Here is a 13709-nt window from a genome sequence, read left to right on the forward strand (position 1 = left end):
GTCGGTGCGGTGGCACCGCCTGGTGGCGGACGCCGGGCACGCGGCGGAGGCTCCGGGCGGCGGAAGGGGCGGTGGAAGGGGCGGTGGAAGGGGGCGGAAGGGGCGGTAGAACGCGGCGGTCCCCCCGCCCCTTCCGTCGGCGGGGCGGCGGCGGCGGCACATGGGCAAGAAGCGGAGCGATGGGCTTGGGCGCTCCCTGCAGCGGCAGCGCGGGCTGGAGCGGCGCGGCGCCTCCTCATGGGTACGCCGGGGGGCCGGGGAGGCGGGAGAGAGGTCGGGGCGGCCCGGGATGATGGTGGTGTCCTGTCCCCGCAGCTCCACGCCAGCGAGGTGGTGGCCGAGCGCGGCCCGGAGCTGCGGTCGGCGCCCGAGCAGAGCCCGCTGGAAGAGTTCCTGGCCACGGCCGAGCTGGCCGGCACCCGCTTCGTGGCCGGTGAGCAGCTGGGACGGGCCTGGGGCAGATCTGGGGCTGAGGAGGGGATCCCGGGATGGGGCGACGCCTGTTCTGGGCTGAGTGGGTGCCAGTGGGAGCTGGCAGTGGGTCTGACCCGCGGGAGCTGGGGCGGGTTGTGAGGCCCTGAGCCAGGGCTGGGGTCAGGATTGGGTGGCAGGGCTAGCAGCACTGGGGACGGGTGGCTTTGGATGACTGTCTGTCCTTTAGAGCGTCTGAATGCCCAGATCGTGTCTGCCCAGAGCTGCACGGGCCTGCTCTCAGCGCAGGAGGCCCAGCGCGTTCGGCAGCTGCAGCAGGAGAACCAGCAGTTCCTGCGCATCCCACGGAGGTGAGCTCTGCAGGGCTGCCTGGGCGCCCCTTGCCTCACTGGGGCTCCGGGGCTGATCCCTCTTGGCTGCAAGCCTGAGGACAGCCCTCAGGTTGGCAATACTCTGCTTTTGGAGAAGCCATGAACTAACCTATGTGAGCAGGCTGTAACTCACAGTACAGTGCCAGTCTGCCATGTGAGTGCTGCCAGTGCCAGCCTCTCTGGCCTGATGGTGTGGCTTTCCTGCCCAAAGCTTGGCACTGCTGTAGCAGGTGCATCTAGGCTGCCTGGTAAGCTCTTTCAGAGCTTTGTGAATGGTGAACAGAGAGATTAACCCCCATCTTAATGACCCTACAAAACTTGGCTCAAGAAAACAGCTTTGTGGTATCTGGTGTACATGCTCCCTGCTGATGGAGTTTGGAAGGAACAAGGAAAGAAGGTGTACTTAAAGCTGCTGAAAACAGATGCATGCACATCAGAAGCATTACTTCAGCATAACTGAATGTGTGGTTTTTATGTTCTTTTTGCTGAAGTAATGTAGCTGGACTGACTGCTATTTCTGACCACTCACTCCAAAATATGCTTGTTACAGGCCACAATGGGATAGGACAACCAGTGCAGAGGACTTGAAGCAAGCAGAGAGAGAGAGCTTTCTCGAGTGGAGGCGACAGCTTGCCCAGTGAGTATGCTGCTTGTGGCTGGGTAAGTAGCTGGTGGCATTTAGTGACAGAGGAAACAGTGAGTTGAACTTATCCTTGTTGAACCAATAAAACTGACATCTACTCAGTAGCTCTCTGTACTTGTTCTGGAAGGCTGGACATCCCAGCCACAGTCCAGCATGTCTTTGTGCTCAGCTCTGCAAAGCTGTCTTGTGTGTGCATGTTCTTTTAAATGAATTCAGGATGACATCTGATGTTCTTAATTCACCTGCGGAGTAGAGGGTTACTGGATGTGTCTTTTTGGAGCAACAGTGCTGCTCTGAATAGAAGGCCATGCTGCCAGCCTGCTGCATCCAGCAGCCTGTGCTGGTCTGGCACTGCATCTCCTGGCTTGGAGACTCAGCTGGTATCTGCTCACACCCTGCAAGCCCATGCTTACCCTGAGTAAAGTTGTTCAGGTGGTGGTAACACCAAGTTAAAGGTTGTATAGAGGTATTTCAGGTACCATACCCAAATTTCAGGTTTTTTTCCAAGGGGTACTCAATTAAGAAAAAACTGCTGGCACTTGGGATAACTTCTGTCATTTGTTATCATGGCTCTCTAATTTCACAGGCAGACTCCAGATGAGTTCTTGTTCTTTCCATCTTTTACTACTTCTGCATTGACAAGATCAGAAGGCATTGTGTCACCACGAAACCAGTGCCACTGGCAGCAGTGTACCTGAGGGCTTGATCTGTTTGAATAAACTCCAGAAACAGTACCTCTCTATGGGTTTGGTTTGATTACTGTCTGCAAAGCTAAAGCCTTCTGGATCTAGGGAAGGACTGGATGTGAGCTTACAGCCTGCCATGGACCAAATGTGACATTGTTTTTTCTGTTTTGCCTTAGCCTTGAGGAAGAGAAAAAGTTAATTCTGACCCCATTTGAAAGAAACTTGGAATTTTGGCGTCAGCTTTGGAGAGTCATTGAAAGAAGGTAAAGTATTTTGCTATCCGCTTTTTAAAAAGGTATGTTGAATGTATTTTCGTGAATTGCAGCTTTTGAGACAAGGTTCAAGTGTCTCAGCACAGGAAAAATTATTAAGTTAGTAATGTTTTATTATCAGTACTGCAGTGATTTTGTTTTTGTGATGTTTGCTAGCTCTCAACAGTGTGATGTGCAGTGGTTCAGAGTCTCTTGGCCTTCCTCTGTGTAGGAGGTCTGTGTCACAAAGTGCCTTTGAGGTCTCTTGCCAAGATTAACCCCTTCCCTTCCTTCCCAACCAAACTACAGCAGCTGATGTTCAGGAGCAGGAGACAAGGACTAAGTAATGTTGGGAAAGAAGGAGCCTCTTGGTCCTTGTGTCTTTGCCACACAGAGAAGTTGCAGCAGTGCACAGAAGACAACAGGCTGTCATACCACAGGAATAGCTTTGTTTGCTCTGCTGAGCTGTAATACAATAAGAGTGGTATCTGCTACATTAATCTATCTGGGGCATTTAATTTCACTAGTAATTAGGTTTAAGATCCTCTCATTTCACTTTCCTAAAATTGAAAAATACTTCACCAGTGAGGTCATGGTGAGCTGGTCCCTTCACAGAAGGGCCTTTGTACTGAGTGCTGCTGGGCCCTTGGCTGGGAGAGTGCTGGTCAGGAGCATGCACTCTGGGGTATCGTGATGTACACTGTGAGTGTGCACCGTGTTTTGGGGTGACTGGAATGTGTCATTAATGCCTTTCTGCTCCTGTTGAAGCTTTTTTTCATGTAGACTGAGGATGCTGTCTCAGAAGTGAATGGAAAAGTCACTTAATCCTTTAACCTTTCCAGATAATTTGATCTGTTATCAGCCTTTTCCATATATTTGCTTCCAACTAGTTCCCAGCAGTGTGGTTCAGTAACTTCTCTGTATCCCATCCCAATATGGTGGTGTCAGCTCTCCCTCATATTGATCTTTGAATGTCTGTAACTGTGCAGTCCTCTTTGTACCCATGGGGCTTATTAAATTATTCCCTTGGGGGGATTACCATTTTTTTTTTTTTTTTAAACACATAACAAACTGCCTAGTGAAGCTTGAAAATCTTCCATTTGACCTATGGTGTTCTGAAGTTGTCCTGACTTAACAGAAATCCCTGTCAAACAAATGGAATTAGCATGTGATAATACCTGGCAGTATTTTAAATTACTTGCCTGGAGAAGTTGTAGTGGAAGAGGCTGTAGTTAAATTTTCCCCTCCTTTTGACAAAAGAAACATGAATGCCTTTGGGATCTGAAGCCATTGCATTTAATTAGTGTGTGGAACTAATGAGTCCTGCTCATGTATGTGGTGGCAAGCTGGTCCCTGGGCTTGGAAGGTGTTTCCTAGAAGCATCTTGCAAGGTCTTGCTTGCATGGGGGAACAACATATTTTACTGAAGTCTAAGGCTATTTTTTAATTGTTTTATGCTTTTTGTGACAAAAAGAGCACAGAGGAACTTTTGAAAATATCCAATAGCAAACACTTAAAATCTGTATGTCATTTGTGGGAGGCTTTGTACATCTTGTTCTATGCAAGGAGGACAACAATGTTCCAAAATATCTCACTGTGTAGGAAAACCACCTCTTCTTTCTCTTTGTAACCACCCTGCCACAGTTGAGGATGAGAATAGACAGAAACAAAGTTGTGTTACCACAGTTTTTAGTGCCATTCTAAAAGATGGAGTGCCACTACTGTGGTTCTTGCCTGCTGAGCATTTCTGAAGGGTAGATGGGTTGGCAAAACTGAGATGTTTTCTTCTCCCTTGCTGGCTGTAGGATTGTGCAGGGGAATGAGCCAAGTGAGGAGGAAACACTGTATGGCAGTGCTGGCCTGTAGCACAAGCATGGCTGTGTTGGGCAGGTGGGCTGCTGAAATGCTCTGTTGTTCAGTAAAGAGATTTAGTAGGATAATACAGTCGAAACTATTAAAATTCCAAGGAAAACTTAAAAATCAATAATTGCAGTGTCTTACTGCTTTCTTTGGGGCAATGTAAGAATGAGTACTTCATGGGGCTTTCCTTTCCTTTTGCAGTGATATTGTAGTCCAGATAGTAGATGCCAGAAACCCCCTTCTGTTTAGATGTCAGGATCTGGTAAGTAAACCACTTTCTTGAATGTTGTCTTCATTTTATGTCTTAATGTTTATGTGATATATTTTTGCTCAATGCATTCAGCCACCTTGAAGCTGTTTTGCTGTTGTGCATGAGTGGATATCTTATTAATTGATAAAAGTATTCTGGCATGAAATTATTTTTTTTTTCCTTTGGTATTTCACACAGAATGTTGTGGATTTAGAGGCTCTTCTGCAGATGTTACATTGCAGATCTATTTTATTCCTCATTACCCATTTGAAGTGTCCTCACCTAAAGGAATTGTCTTATGTAAAAGCATAGTGGAATAAAAGTGGGTGAGGCTTACAAAGGATCAAAAATTATTCCAGTGACAAGTTTGTAATGATAGGCTATAGAACACTGCATCAGGGAGACATGAAATTGCTCAAATAGTTATCTGAGGAGCTCTGCTGCAGGGTGCTGATTAATATCTTGTCACACCTCTAAGCAGACAAGGTGTTTGCACACATGGCCAGCAACAAGCTGTATTTTGGTAGTTGCATGCTCCAATTTGTTCTTGTGGCTGTCTGCTGAGCAGCACTTCCACCAGCCTAGGGATGGTAAGCTTGGCTACACTCATGTGGAGCTGCAGGGAGTAATTTGTGTTGGTGATCTTGTGTTGTCTCGGGGTGGAAGGAATCGAAACCAGAGTGCAAACTGATCCTTCTCTTGTTTTCTTTAGGAAAGTTATGTTAAGGAAGTCAGTAATGACAAGGAGAACATGATCCTGATCAACAAAGCAGATTTGCTGAGTGAGGAGCAGCGTGCTGCTTGGGCACAGTTCTTTGAGAAGGAGGGTGTCAAGGTGGTGTTCTGGTCAGCTCTGGCAGAGTGTGAACGCCTGTGTGGAGAATCAAAGGTACTGCAGGTGACCAGTTCACACTGGGTCTGTGCTGGCTGCAGCTGGGAATAGATAAGCCCTGGGTTGTCAGCTTATGGAATCTGGCTGATGACAGCTCCCTGAGCCAGCAGCAAGGCTTGGGGTTGTCTTTGCATTTACCTCTGAAGTGCTGTTCCCACAGGAACTGGGCTCTGGAGGGGGAGCGGAGCACCCCAGCAGTTCTGAGGATGGAGGCTCCAGTCAGGAAGATGACACAGCACAAGGAAGTGCAGAAAGAGCATCCACAGGCAGCACATGGCAAAGTGCAACCCAGGCCCTGGGGAGTGATGATAACAGCAGTGATGAATATGAAGACTGTGAAGATGATGAAGAGGAGGACTGGCAAACGTGTTCTGAAGATGAAGCTGGTGACAGCATAAATGCTGTTTGTCCAGAGAGGATGGAAAGCAGGACTGATGATGCTGCAGTGCAGCACAGAGTGCAGGAGCAGAACAGGAATGTCAGGAACTTCAGCCATCTGGTACAGAGAGATGAGCTGCTGGAGATATTCAAAACTATGCACAATGGAACAAGGGTGAAGGATGGGGAAGTAAATGTTGGGCTGGTAAGTTGGACTTTGTGCTTAAATGGAACTTAATCTAAATTGTAATTCCATGTTCCCTCCATGGTAAAAATTCATCCTGTAGTCTGGCTTCCTATAAGGGTATAAAAACTGGCAAGCACAAACCACTGTGGGTTTTGTGCAAAGATTAATACTGAAGCTCCTAGAGCTCAGCGTGCCCCCCCTGCTTGCCCTAGTTTTGTTATTTTTAGAACATTTTATTAAAGAACTTCTGTGTCAGAGCTCTGTCAGTCTTTTGGCATCACTCTGCCTAATAACATTTCACTTCTTTGTCATCTAGGTGGGTTACCCTAATGTTGGCAAAAGTTCAACCATCAACACAATCCTTGGAAATAAGAAGGTGTCGGTGTCTGCTACACCAGGCCGTACAAAGCACTTCCAGGTATTGCTAACAAATAACATCAGTCTTTTTAGCATTTCTTTTTCACCAGTGGAAGAGAGCTTCATTATGACCTAGTTGCAGCCACATGCACTCACAGAGAACTCTGCCAGCCTGAACTGTGGCCAGCAGAGTAGGTTGGAGTGGGGTGGTCTTGATGTGTGTAATTTTGGAACTTTAATTCATGCTCCTAAACTTGTGCTCGATTTTGAGTCACTCATGAGAGCTGCAGTGCAATGGGGCATGTTTTCCATCTCCTGATTTTAATTAGTTACCTTGTCCCTTTTTTCTAACACCAGTCATGAGGAGAGAAGCTTTTTAACATGAGTGTTCCTCCAAGCAGCTTAAGGTCAAGGCTTCAAACTATCCTTGTCAACATCACTGCTGTGAATAAATGTAGTTTTGCTGATATTTTCATATTGATCAAACTTTGATTTTGAGGTAGCAGCTCCAATGCTATAGTGGGACCATTGTGGAATTTGTACTTTTCAAACTCCTAGCTCTTTCAGAAGGTCCAACACACTTAAAGGTTTCTGGAGTGCTTTCTCCTCTGCCATCAGACTGGAGAGCTGAAGATCTTGCTGCCCCATCTGGACACCTTATTTAGGAACTTTGAAAAATGTTGCTGTCTTCTACATCTTATCTGCTTAATTCATTGACTGGGACCAGCAGGGCAGATGTTTGTGTTAGTAGAATTTCTGCTTATTGTCATTTGCATCCATGTTTCATCTGTGCATTTGATTTTTATTTTTTTTGCTCCTTTTTCCTCCGTGGACACTGAGTTGCCATAGTGAACTAATGGGTTATTTGTCATGTAGACCCTGTATGTGGAGCCTGGTCTGTGCCTTTGTGATTGCCCTGGTCTGGTGATGCCATCTTTTGTCTCTACCAAGGCAGAAATGATTTGTTCTGGAATTCTGCCTATAGATCAGATGAGGGACCATGTTCCACCTGTTTCTCTAATATCCTTTGCATGGGGTTTGTAGGAGTGCATGTAGGGGTTGGATCTGGAGTATGCCATGTTCCAGCCAGCAGCACATGTGCTCATGCTTTGAGGGAGGTGGGACATACTGGATAACACAGCCCTGCTGTGTTGGTCTTTTCCTATCTCATTTCAACTTAGTGTTGTCAGACTTGTGTTATTTTTCTAGTTTGCAGGAAAATCCAAAAGTTTTTTTTGTGTGTGCTCTTAGAGTGACAAGGGCAAGATCACTTTGTGATTTACAGCTACACAAGCAGTTTCCTTCACTAGCTTATGTTTGCCAGCATATCCCACGCAACATTTTGGAAGCAACCTATGGAATAAATATCATAAGGCCAAGGGAAGATGAGGACCCAGATCGAAAGCCCACAGCTGAAGAGCTGCTAACAGCATATGGATGTGAGTGATGATCCTTTTAAAACCTGTCACCTCCACTGTGTGCATGGTCCTGAACATGGCCTTAGGAGAACATGGTAAAGTTAGGCCCAGCTTGGCTTTGTTGTGCATTGGACCTCTTTGATAGGACTTGCCCTCCTCTCAGGAATGGTCTTTGTTAATGCCTCATGTCCTGTGGGAGCTGGAGTGGTGCTTTGCCAGTCTCATCTGACAGATGTAGCGATAGTGTGGAAGATATTGGTAAAATGCCCTGCCAGTCTATAGTGTGGTGCTCTTACTTTTTTAGATACCTCCCAGCATCTGTGTCTGAATTAGACTTTGAAGAATGCAGTGAATTCTCATTCTCTTTAAAAAAAAATAAAACCCTAGCAGTTTTCTGCTAGTAGGAAGATGTCAGCTCTTACAATTTCTTTCAGGTCAAGATGCTTCTGCAGTACTTTTAGTCACCAAAATTCTTCCCTTTTTTTCCCCTGCTTTCCCCAAGAGAAGCCTCTTTCTAAGGGAGTATTTTTGAGGAAGAATACAAATGGGTGGTTAGGCAGCAGAGGATAACACATTAACATTCTCTTGTACTTAACAAGAATATACTTTGGATTTCTCTTCTAGATATGAGGGGCTTTATGACATCTCATGGACAACCAGACCAGCCGAGATCAGCTCGATATGTGTTAAAAGATTATGTCAATGTAAGTGCTTTCTACATCTGGGTTTACTTCTCTTCTTAGAGGTGAATTAAAGTTTGCACTGGAGTACAATAAAGTCAGTTCTATTTCTCTGGATAAAATCATCATGTATCAAAAGACTCTTGAAATTGGGCTGCTTTTGTGTTTTAAAAGAATAAATTGAATTTCTCAAGCTGCCTAATCTTAGAAAGGTGATTGCTTGAAAATATGGTGCCAGCTAAATAATCATATCTCCAAAGTAGCTAGCAGATACTCAAGAAATGAACCCATAATGTACAGCTGGACCAATATTTGGCACTAAGGACTGTTGCTGTGAGTGTTGTAATACTGCATGCTTCTTTAGCACCTCTCGGCAACTTATTGGTGATAATTTCTTAATAGGATCCTCTGGTGCTCCTGAGTGTTTTGCTCTGTGTTGTTTGCAGCTGCAAATGCTGCTTTGATGTAGAGGTGGAACAATACTTTATCTTAGGAGTCAAGCTAGTTGTTGTCTGGGAGAAGAAATAAAGTGTACTGATAGTCTGCCAGTGTGAACCCCTAAACTTCAGGCCCTTCTTAGGTTTGGAGTGGTTTTCTTTCCTCTCTGAGTTTCTTTTGTAATAATTGAGTCCCCTTGCTTTCACAGGGGAAGCTGTTATATTGCCATCCACCTCCTGGTATTGACCCAAATGATTTTCAGCACCAACATCAAAGATGCCCTGACAGTACAATTGTGCAGGCCACTGGACAGGTGAAGCCTGAGAAGAATACCAAAGCAAAACAAATTGAAAATGTGGTGGACAAAACTTTTTTCCATCAGGTAAATTCTGGAAGAGATTTGTTCTAGGAATTTTTGCTGCAGCACTCATCTATAGTTACTGGGGGAAAACCACCTTTGGGGATGGAGGTGTGCTGGGTTGAGTTAATGGTGTTTAATGCTGTGGGATCTGCATGTAATTTCTACCCAAGAGCTCTCTGTTCTTTTTATTATCTCCTAAATCACTGGGAATGCCCTCAGTGACAGAAAGATTGCTAATGAGGTGTGCACAGATGATTTTTCAGAGGACAGCAGGGTGACCCTGGTCGTTAGGAATCAGACATCAATCTTGAGCAAACAGGAGGGTGGCTGGGAAGAAAGACAAGGAGGAATGACTTGACAACTGACCCAGAATATGGTTTTGAACTAGCAGGTCCTTCAAAATGACTTTCCTTTCCTGAGCTGATGTATTTAGAGGCTGTGATAAGCTTTTTTAAGATAATTTAGTATTACATTGAGGTTTTGACTCAGAACCTGAAATCAGATGAAAAGCATACAAAGTGATTTAAAATCCAGTCAAGAAATCTCAAAATTTGGTATAAAATGGGAATTTTTCTTAACCTGTATGATTCTTGTCAGATCCTACAGGCATCTGTTTTGCCTCTACACTACTGAAAAAGTGTATTAATGACTTACTGTGAAATATGAAATACATAACTGACTGGATCTGCATACCTGACAAGGATTAGAACAGGTTTTTGGCTGTGAGCAGAATGGGTCATAGATAGCATGTTCCATTCTGTGTGGTTAGCTGGATGTGAACACCATTTATTTAGCACAGCTGAGATAATCATGCATTTTGAAAACAAGAACTCAGGCTCTTTTCAAAAAAAAAAAAAAAAAGTGAGCTATTTTAGAAAACTGTGACCTGAAAAGCATTTTTGGGATTACCAGACTGTTGCTCTGTCTGCCCAAAGTGCTGGCACAAGCTGCGAGCCCCGTCAGCGCTGCCCACGCTCCAGACTTGAGCAACTTATTTTGGTCTGTGGCTTTCCTGGGCGCCAGATTTATTTGTGAAGACAATTTATTGTGCAGAGAGCAGAGGCTGTGAGGATCCATCCTGGTGCTGGAGCTGATGCTGGCTGGGACACGGTGTCACGTCAGCGGCAGACGCTGGGGACCCGGCACAGCTTGGCAGCTTTGGCTGCCTGCCCTGACCTTCCTGCAGCTCTGGAGCAGGGGCTGCTGCGTTTGAGCTTGCCTGTGTCTGGTTTCACTGACACTGCAGTGGCTGAGGAGCTGCTGCTTGGTCACTGGGGGTTGTGTCTGCTTTTCCAGGAGAACGTTCGTGCCCTGATGAAAGGGGTCCGGGCTGCCATGGGCTACCGGCCGGGGAGCGGCCTCGTGCCTGCGGCTGCACCCAGCCCTGCCAACGTGGTGGGAAAGCCCTGGAAAAAACACGGGAACAGGAACAAGAAGGAGAAAATCCGCAGGATCACCAAGCACCTGGAGGCTTAGCTGTGGCACCAGTATCTTGCCTTTTCAGGGCAGGGACTGCACTGTGTCACAGGCCTTGATTGAGGGGGAAAAAAACAGATAAGTGGGCAACACTGGCTCACCTGGGAGCTTTCTGCAGTGGATTGGCCTGGCAGGGGATGAGAGTGGGTTCTGGTGGCTGGAGTTCATCCCTTCTGTGAACAAAAGAGACCTGGCTGTTGGTGTTATCTGGAAGCCAGCCCAGACATTTGACTGCTGCTGAAACATCCTTTCAATGGGAGCAGATGGATCTGTGCAGGAATGTTTTTTCCTTCCATAAAGGATGTATTTTATAGCTGTTGCAATCAAAGCAAGCCCTGGTAAAACTGAGTAAAATCTTTAAACAGTTGAATTTCAATGAGTGATGTTTGTTACATTTTGAGACACTATTGCTCTTTTTTTTTCTTTTTTTTTTCTGGTCTTTAAGGCTTGTTTGTTGATTTGACAAAATGCTTTAGTGGGTTGACAAATGAGGTAGAATGATCTTTATTGCCCTCTTCCTTCTCTGTTATTCTCAGTTCTATTCTGTAGAATCTGTAACCACTCCCCATTTCCCAGTTGGAGCAGAGCACAGCACACCATGCAAGGAAAATGTTGCTTTTATATCCTTTACACTGAGCTGGTATCAGTTGTTTTCGTGTGACTTCCCACTGGTATTTTAAAACATTGCCTCTATATGACTGCCTAAGAATTTGGTGCTAATTTGTCCTTAAATATACTTGAGATTTCACTACCTGTATGTGTGTCATGATCTGTCTCATTGCCCTAAGTCAGAGAATTGTCTATTAGCAGATTTTAATTGAGTACCTGAGTATTTGATGCCTAAAAGACTTTACTTACCTGGGGTCAGATTAAAGTGAGATTTACTTCTCAGCTGCCCTACTGAGAAAATGTTTGTGCCCTTGGTCAGAGCTCTTCATTCCTTGTTCAGCACAGGGAGTAATGATAGGACTGGAAAGGCTCACGAAGACGAGTCATGCTTTGGTTTTAGGTGATGGAAGGAATAACACATGATGCTGGTCTCTTGATGCTATAAAAAGGGATTGCTGTCTTGTAATTCTGAACTTTCCAGGCTTTAAATGTGGATGGAGAGATGAAAGCAGCTGCTGAGCAAAGCCACAGCAAACCAAGGCAGTTTTGGCTTTGTGACCCTCTGTGTGTGTCCTGTACAGGCAGTTTGCCTGTGTATGCAGAGGGTTCAGTGACAGCAGAGCTCTCACCTCAGCTCCTGCTTCCCCTGGAGCGCCTGCTCTCAAGTTCCTGATTACATCACAGGAGGGAAGACAGTTCCCTGCCATGTGTAAAGGTGAAGTGTAATTACCTGAGTTAATATGGTCAATGGTGTTTGAAATCAGTGTTCTGTAGTGGAAAGTAGATTATCAGGAGAGAGTGTTTAATCTAGTTCTGCGGGAGAAGGTGATCTTTGCCTTTGTTTCCTGAAAAGGTTGTGCCTTAGCCAAATCACTCTGATCTGACTTCTCCACCCTCCCTGCAGGAAAGGTATCTGCTTTTATTCCTTACAGTGCTTTAGGAACTTGATTGCTCAGAAACACTCCTTAGCTTTGTCCTGTTTTGTGTGAAGCTACTACCTGTCAAACTGAGTATCTTTTACTGAAGATGTAAAACATTTCTTTCTATTCTGTTTTTGTGCTTTAGAAACATTTTGAATTGTTAGCCCATGTTGCATGTACCCAAGTTCTCTCCTTTTGCATTGTCTGCCCTTTCCTATTGGCTGGGTCTCCATGAGCCACCTTGCTGGACAGGCTGTGTCCTGATATAGACCCTCCCAAATCTGGTGAGTGACCCAGGGCCTGAGACTGGGGGTGACTGCTTGTTGCTTGCAGAAAGCTTTTGCCATGAGACCTGCCAAGCAGCTTGCAGTGTTTGCCTGAGTGAATGGAGGATAATGTAAATATGACCAAGCAAGTAGTGTGTGCTCAGGTGTTAAATGCAAACTGCTCCTTGCTGTGCTAAAGGACTCCTGCCTCAACAGAAGAAGGATGTAAAGGCCTGATAATATTTCATGCTGTTACTGAGCAGTGGGCAGAATAGGTAAGAGGCAAATGAATGCTTTCCTGTGGTGGTTTGATGTGTGGCTGAACCACATCCCTCACTGGGCAGTGCCAGCTGGGCCTTGCTGACAGCTCAGTACAGCGCATGGCAGCAGCTGGCAAGCGTGAGGCCATGTGGCACTGCTCACTTGTCAGAGCCAGCACAAAGGACACAATGTGCTCTGCCCTGGCCACCTGTGAATGAGCTTCTGCTGCTCCACTGCTGGCTGGAGAAGGCCAGTTTCCATTTTGGAGTGCTGTTTTCTTCAAGTGCCTTGTGTGTGTAGAGGGAGTGTGCAGCCTGCAACTGGTTCCAGTCTCTTTGGGATCCCCAGCACCCCAGTGCTCTGTCTCCCCTTTCAGGCAGCTTTGCTTTATAATGCAAGCAGTTTGTTTTCCTGGCTAATGTTCCCTCCTGCACTGATACCTGCAGCAGAAATGCAGAACTGGTTTGGGAATATGTTTTGGAGCTGAACTGGCCTTTGATGGTATGTTGCACTTGCATTGAGAGCTACAGCTCTCCCTGCAGGTCTCTGCTGCCAGGTTCAGGGTGTCTCACTCCAGCCTGCAGCCTGTCCCACAGCACATGGTGTCCCCAGAGATCCTGGGTGGGTCTGTGCTGTGCTGTGGGGCAGCACTGGCAGCCTGTGGTGGAATCACCAGCTCTGCCCTGGATGTCCAGAGAACTGGGGCTCTGCTTCACACACAGGACTTGTCATTGAATGTCTGAGCTGCCATCAAGGCCATCTAGCTACTACAAAAAAGTGTTTTGCAGTCTTGTTTTGAGGAAGAGTAGTTTTACTGTCTTCCTGAAACCCGAAGCATCATGGGTGAGCAGTTGAGGGGTAGGGAATGCCAGGATGCAAATCCCTAAGCCACTCTGCTGTGGGTGCTGTGGCTCTTCTAACTGCAGTTGGTGGCAAGTAATGTAGGAGCTTTGTTCCCCTCAGCTTAGCAGAG

The 13709-nt window shown here is 46.1% G+C and overlaps 1 protein-coding gene across 2 annotated transcripts in view; it reads left to right on the forward strand.

Annotated features, from left to right (window-relative positions):
- LSG1 (large 60S subunit nuclear export GTPase 1) overlaps positions 1-11426 on the forward strand; it is a 62118-nt gene extending 50692 nt beyond the window's left edge. Inside the window, exons 1-14 of one of the 2 annotated variants that reach the window (XM_054282867.1) lie at positions 156-241; positions 316-433; positions 662-782; positions 1354-1440; positions 2309-2395; positions 4445-4505; positions 5206-5382; positions 5546-5968; positions 6267-6368; positions 7184-7327; positions 7623-7746; positions 8350-8429; positions 9052-9225; positions 10501-11426. In XM_054282867.1, the coding sequence (XP_054138842.1) occupies positions 161-241; positions 316-433; positions 662-782; positions 1354-1440; positions 2309-2395; positions 4445-4505; positions 5206-5382; positions 5546-5968; positions 6267-6368; positions 7184-7327; positions 7623-7746; positions 8350-8429; positions 9052-9225; positions 10501-10680 (1959 nt within the window). In that variant the 5' untranslated portion in view covers positions 156-160 and the 3' untranslated portion in view covers positions 10681-11426. Of the gene's footprint in view, positions 1-155; positions 242-315; positions 434-661; positions 783-1353; positions 1441-2308; positions 2396-4444; positions 4506-5205; positions 5383-5545; positions 5969-6266; positions 6369-7183; positions 7328-7622; positions 7747-8349; positions 8430-9051; positions 9226-10500 lie in introns of those variants that run through there. The other variant, XM_054282868.1, reaches the window with a different exon arrangement.
- The last annotated feature ends 2283 nt before the right edge of the window (positions 11427-13709 follow it).

This window comes from Melozone crissalis, unplaced genomic scaffold, assembly GCF_028551555.1.
Source record: "Melozone crissalis strain CALT ecotype California unplaced genomic scaffold, PUWL_Pcris_2 ptg000034l_1, whole genome shotgun sequence".
Lineage (NCBI taxonomy): Eukaryota > Metazoa > Chordata > Aves > Passeriformes > Passerellidae > Melozone > Melozone crissalis.